The sequence below is a fragment of the Pundamilia nyererei genome, unplaced genomic scaffold, assembly GCF_000239375.1.
Source record: "Pundamilia nyererei isolate P.nyererei 1_Seehausen unplaced genomic scaffold, PunNye1.0 scaffold00521, whole genome shotgun sequence".
Lineage (NCBI taxonomy): Eukaryota > Metazoa > Chordata > Actinopteri > Cichliformes > Cichlidae > Pundamilia > Pundamilia nyererei.
This window is the reverse complement of record NW_005187922.1, coordinates 122,016-128,677: the sequence shown is the minus strand read 5'-3', so window position 1 is coordinate 128,677 and position 6,662 is coordinate 122,016. Positions and strand designations below refer to the sequence as shown.

Genomic DNA, 6,662 nt, shown 5'->3' with positions numbered 1-6,662 from the left:
CCAGCCACGGGCCCATCCATCTGGCCCATCAAGACTCACTCTCATTTCATCAGTCCATAAAACCTTAGAAAAACCAGTCTTGAAATATTTCTTGGCCCAGTCTTGACGTTTCAGCTTGTGTGTCTTGTTCAGTGGTGGTCGTCTTTCAGCCTTTCTTACCCTGACCATGTCTCTGAGTATTGCACACCTTGTGCTTTTGGGCACTACAGTGATGTTGCAGCTCTGAAATATGGCCAAACTGGTGGCAAGTGGCATCTTGGCAGCTGCACGCTTGACTTTTTGCATGAAGAGGATGATGTGGACAAAATACTCATTTGCCTAATAATTCTGCACTCCCTGTATTTATATTACGCCAAATCACAACAAAAGTTGCCTCAAGGCACTTTATATTGTACAGTAGATACAGAGAAAAACCCAACAATCATGGGAAGTGCTGAGAAAACTGCAAAAGGAACTGAGAAAGAACATTGGGAAGGAAAAACCATCTACAGGAAGAAGATGGAGGACCACATGTAACTTAACAACATGTGTGGATTGGAAGCAGCCGAAAACAATTTTAGGTCACCTGCATAACAGACTATATCCATTTCTGCGTGGATAACACTGTACTGACCAGGAAAGTATTGTGTTACTATAACAACAAGCCATGTCTGACTCCAGATCTGAGGGCCCTGCTGGAACAGAAAAGGAGGGCTTTCAAATCTGGGAACAGAGAGGAAATGAAAAGAGTCGAGCACTAGTACAGTACAGTACAGTACGAGCACTAAACAGTTCGTTCAGCAGTAGACTTCTACCCCCACAGTGTAGGAAGGCTTGCTACCGCAGGTCATTTTTACCAACAGCTGTCAGACTCTATAATGCAGCTTAACACATTCTTTTGGTGGTCGTACTAACGAGTTTGTTTGTTTACTGTACATTTTATACATAGCTCCGTACAATTTTTCAATTTTTCTATACATATTCTGTACATTTTTACCAGTATATACCTGTGTAAATGAACTTCGGTTGCTTATGTTTATAGGACCACCTTGTTTCTTCCTGTTATATTTTATTTTCCCTTGCTGTAAGAGCTCTGTAACACAATGTTCGTTCTAAGTCCTTTTGCACTTCTCTCAGCCCTTCCTTGCTTCCTGATCTAAAGGTTCTCTTCTTTTCATTGAGGAGAAACACCATACCTTCAAGAGGGGCAATAGAATACACATATCAAACGAAAATGTAACACTGCTTTCTTCGATTTGCACAACATGTCTAAAATTAGAAATATCCTATCTCAGAATGATGCTGAAAAAATAGGTCACGCATTTATTACTTCCAGGCTGGACTGCTGTAATTCATTATTATCAGAACGTCCAAAACATTTGCTGAAAGGCCTTCAGCTAATTCAAAATGCTGCAGCAAGAGTACTGACGGGGACTAGAAAGAGAGAGCATATTTCGCCTGTATTGGCTTCCCTTCATTGGCTTCCTGTTAGATCCAGAATTGAATTCAAATCCTGCTCCTCACATACAAGGTATTAAGTAATCAGGCCACATCTTATCTTAATGACCTAGTAGTACCATATCACCCTATTAGGGCACTTCGCTCTCGCACTGCAAGCCTACTTGTTGTTCCTAGAGTATTTAAAAGTAGAATGGAAGAAAGAGCCTTCAGTTTTCATGCCCCTCTTCTGTGGAACCAGCTTCCAGTTTGGATTTGGGAGACAGACACTATCTCTACTTTTAAGATTAGACTTAAAACTTTCCTTTTTGCTAAGGCATATAGTTAGGGCTGGACCAAGTGACCCTAAATCCTCCCTTTGTTATGCTGCAATAGACGTAGGCTACCGGGGGATTCCCATGATGCACTCCAGTCACTTTTCTCACTCACTATGTGTTAATAGACCTCTCTGCATTGAATCATATCTGTTATTAATCTCTGTCTCTCTTCCACAGCATGTCTTTATCCTGTCTTCCTTCTCTCACCCCAAACAGTCGCAGCAGATGGCCCCGCCCCTTCCTGAGCCCGGTTCTGCCGGAGGTTTCTTCCTGTTAAAAGGGAGTTTTTCCTTCTCACTTTCACCAAAGTGCTTGCTCATAGGTGGTCATATGATTGTTGGGTATTTCTCTGTATCTACTGCACAATATAAAGCGCCTTGAGGCGACTGCTGTTGTGATTTGGTGCTATATAAATAAAATTGAATTGAATTGAATTGAATTGAATTGAATTGAATTGATCGTGTCTTCACAGTGTGTGTGTCACAGCTGGTTCTCTGTGTACAAGGGATTTATGCAAAGCGGGAGATGAACCAGGTTGTGATCCCACAGGAAGGGGAGAGGTGATGAGCTGTGTGCCCCCTTGGTGTTGTCAAAAATCCAGCATTTTATTGTCTCTGGTGTGGCAGGAAACATATTAGTTGAAGGTGTGCAGGGTGGAGGACAGGGAGACATGATTAAAATCCCGGGAGATCTGATAATGGCCCTAGCGATACTGTGTTTGGAATCTTCTGGTAATAGTGTGGATATCATTGCAGGCGTTTGCAGCATTAACACAGTGGGGGATATACCATTATGATGTTAATATGTCTAAACTCCCAGTGTAGACAATACAGCCTCATGCTACCAGCTCAATGTCCTTACTGCAGAGTGTCCTTTTGACAGTTAAGTGCCCAGAGTTACACTATCTGCCGTTCACAAACCCATCTGGACCCCTTACCTCAGTTCTGCTAGTCCATAGTCCGGACTTGCCAAATAGTCAAACAGCTCCTTCATTCCTGAATCATGCAGGTCGTTTTTACTCAGGTCCAGAACTTCCAGATACAGAGGGTTAGCCTTCAATGCTGAGACCAGAGAGCTAATATCTGACAAACTGCAGTCCTGCAATCTGGGAAAAGAACAGAGATAAAACTTCACCTCAAAATCCTGTTTTTGATCATTTTAAGACTTAAAAAAGTTTTTAATTTACCTTTATATATACCCTACCAAACGTTTGGACATACCCCTTTCTTTATTTTCATGACTGTTTAAATTATAGATTTTAGATTTTTCAGGCCATCTGAAGCAGCACTCTGTCACTCTCCTTGTGTAGCCCTTATACAACTTGAAGTTGTGTTTGGGGTCACTGTGCTGTTGAAAAATAAGTGATGGTCAAACTAAACACAAACTGGATGCATGCTGCTGCAGGATGCTGTGTTAGCCATGCTGGTTCAGTGTGCCTTCCAATTTTAGGTTATATTTTTCTTGTGTGTGTGTGTGTTTTATTATAATGTCATTATTTAGTTTGCTATTTGTAAGAATGTATTGTTATTCTGTTCCTTCAGTCTGGTCCTTGTGTTGTCATTCAGTGTTTTCATCTCTGTGTAAAGTTAATGCCATTTTCCCATTAGGTTGAAGTCCCTGTTATGAGGTTTCTGCTTGTGTGCTGAGTCTTGTACATGGCTGTACCTAAAATAGCCCTCTGTATTGTAGAATTGTGAATTTCTATGATTGTTTTTAGACATAAGCCACAAATGTACACTGAAGCAGAGATTTTCAAAATGTTGTGGGATTTTTTTTGGGTTTTTTTGCAATACTTTGATTTTAAAAAAAAATCAAGGAGTCTGCATCTTAAAGAGAGAGTTAAATACAGAGTATGCTTCAACGTTCTATCACACAAACACCCACTGAAACTATAACAACACAGAGTCGGTACATCTGTTTTTACGTGTTTTTTAGTCACTTGGTCACTAACTGGCTTTTATTTTTTTAGCATTTAGTTTCATTCTACTTTTTTTTGTTCTTTCACTTCTCCTCAACCTTTCTCCTTAGCAATGATTACTTTGGGCATGACCAAATTGTACCCAATAAGTTTATTCTGAAATTTTTATAACATGACAGCTCAAATTCACAGCAGGCCAACACCACAATCAAAGATCATTGGGAAAGGTTTTGGTTCTCCCAAGTCCTCCAGTGATCACGTTTACTTTCATTGTCTTTATTTATAACATTTTCTGAAATTTGTAAATTTAAGGGTTTACTACTTGTTACATTCATTGGATTGTTTTTTTTTTCCTTTCAGAGTGCAATATTTTTTAGGAAGAGTATTGACATAAATCAAAGAAAGATGATTTATTAAGGCAGGAAATTTGCATCAACACTGAAAATGAACTCTTTAAAATTGACAGTGAATTAGAAAAAGTGGACATTCACGTTTAACTCGGAAAATAAATATATAAAACATGGTGTCTCACCCCAAAATTTTCAGTTTGCAGTCTGTATTTGCCAGTAAGCCACACAACTGGTTCATTCCTGAATTGTACAAGTCATTGAAATTCATGTTCAGATGTCTCACATGGGAAGGGTTTAGTTTCAGAGCTGAGACCAGATAATCACAACCGACATTTGATAAACAGCAGTTCATCAATCTATGGAAAGAATAAAAAAAAACAGAAGTTTATACAACCATAGTATATCTGTTAAGGTTTTCAGTTATCCAGGTCATCGTAGTCTAAGGAGCTTGGAAAGGAAAGCGTCTGGACTTCTTTGAGTTGCTTGAAGACATTTTACCTCTCATCCGAGAAGCTTCTTCAGTTCTAAGGGTCAAATCGTGAAGAGTCCCAGATTTAAACCCAGTGGGAATTTCCCCCCAAAGAGGGACAAAGGACCCCCTGATGATCCTCTACCTAATCACATGAGCCAAGGTGTGAAAGCGGGTGTGGGTCACAATCAGCCAGGGTTTCTGGTGAGCTCATTGTGAAACCTGGCCCCACCCTATCATGTGTTTTTATGAGGTCAGATGGCCCAGGATGTGAATGTCCACTGTGAGCGACCATCTTTGAACAGAGGAGGTGGCTTACGACATCCTGATATTATTGCAAATTACACACCTATTTCCAAACTGCCTTTAATCTCAAAAATTCTTGAAAAGGTATTTTAGAAGCAATTAATGTCCTTTTTAGAAGACCAAGGTATTTTAGAAGTTTTCCAATCTAGTTTCAAAGCTTTACATAGTACCGAATCTGCTCATTTAAGAGTTTTTAACAAACTAAACAACGTGTTGTATGCTGTACAGTGCAGCGAGGAATGCTCAGACCTCTACATCAGAGAGACCAAACAGCCACTTCACAAGCACATGGCACAACATAGAAGAGCCACCTCCATGTGACAAGACTCAGCTGTCCATCTGCATCTAAAGGACAAAGGTCACTCTTTCGAGGATGTCAATGTTCACATTTTGGACAGACAGGACAGATTGTTTGAAAGAGGAGTGAAAGAAGTCATTTACATCCACTGTGAGCGACCATCTTTGAACAGAGGCGGTGGTTTACGACACAAACTGTCTGCCATCTATAATCCAGTTTTGAGATCCCTTCCCAGATGCCTTAACACCCACTCACATCCTGGGCCATCTGACCTCAGGAAATCACATGATAGGGTGGGGCCAGGTTTCATAATGAGCTCACCCGAAGATTTTTATAGAGGAAAATAGTTAGAACCAAAGGAAAATTTAAGAATTATATAGGGGATTGGTAGACTTATTACATTGTTAGGATTTAAATATATATTCTTAATGCTTATTTTCTGATTATATTGTTTTATGCTGCTGTGACAAAACAAATTTCCCACGTGTGGGACTAATAAAGGTTATCTTATCTTATGTATTTTGATAAGAGAGGCCTAGGTCAGAGGGTGACAGGTTGCCCTGACAACAGACTTTAGAAAGGGGAAGTTTAGTGCAGAGCTGCACAGGAAGTATGCCACAAAGACAGAGGAACTAGGAACATATAAGGAGTTGTTTTGATCAAAACTTAGGATGCGACATAGCAGAATTTAACATATACACATTCACCTTGTGATTTTTTCAGAACTGGGAATGCTCGTGTCTGCAGTTCTCCATTTCCGGAAATGTAAAATAAAGATCATTTTTTGAGCTTTGACCACTCTGGGTCCAGTCTTTCTTTGCCGCCAAAAGAATTCAAAGAACTAAATTTAATAATTGGTGCCGTGACCCGGATTCTTTTGCGGCTGAGAGGACAAATTTGGCTTAAGGTGGGATCTGAAATGAGGTAAATAGGAGACCAGTCTAAAAGATTTAAAGGTAAGCACAAGCCTGTTCAAAGAAAAAGCAAATTTGTGCACACTGGATGAATTCTAAATTATCTGTTCGCCGAGTAGATGATCTGAACTGTTAAATTGGCTCAGAAGTGGTGAAATTAAAGTAAATTATAATATCTGTTAATTATATTTCGGGTGATATGTCCATGGTAATTTTGGGTAATTTGTAATAAATAAAAGTAAAGTCTGGGAATATTAGATGAAAGCTTATTGTTGTTAATGCTGGGGTGAACTTTAAGTTGATGTGATGCGTGTTTAAGTTGATGTGTTATGTCTTTCGAGTGTGACGTCAGCCAAGAGAAGAGATTAGATTAAGACATTTGGATAATTGATTAGAGATAGCATCAGATAAATAAACTGGCAGTTAGAGTCCACAGTGATGGTTTTTTTTAATTATTTAAATTATTTAGGACGGGGAGGGCGTTCCTTAGGGGTGCAAAAGGTTCTGAGCGTTACGTCTCCTTCTTGTGACAATTTCCTCCGGCGAGAGGTTTAGTTTGGTTGATTACCGCGACAACTAGGGACAGTCTATATTAATCAGTGGTCAAAAACCACTTTTCTTGCACCGTTTGAACAACAGAGCGGGGCCTCGTC

The 6,662-nt window shown here is 39.7% G+C and overlaps 1 protein-coding gene across 1 annotated transcript in view; it reads right to left on the bottom strand.

The window, feature by feature from the left end:
• The window catches only part of LOC102211668 (NACHT, LRR and PYD domains-containing protein 12-like), a 119,161-nt gene that overhangs the window by 50,908 nt on the left and 61,591 nt on the right, over window positions 1-6,662 (bottom strand). Inside the window, exons 7-8 of the mRNA XM_013907782.1 lie at window positions 4,205-4,378; window positions 2,692-2,859 (exon numbers count right to left, since the gene is read on the bottom strand). Coding sequence (XP_013763236.1) covers window positions 2,692-2,859; window positions 4,205-4,378 — 342 coding nt within the window. The remainder of the gene's footprint in view (window positions 1-2,691; window positions 2,860-4,204; window positions 4,379-6,662) is intronic.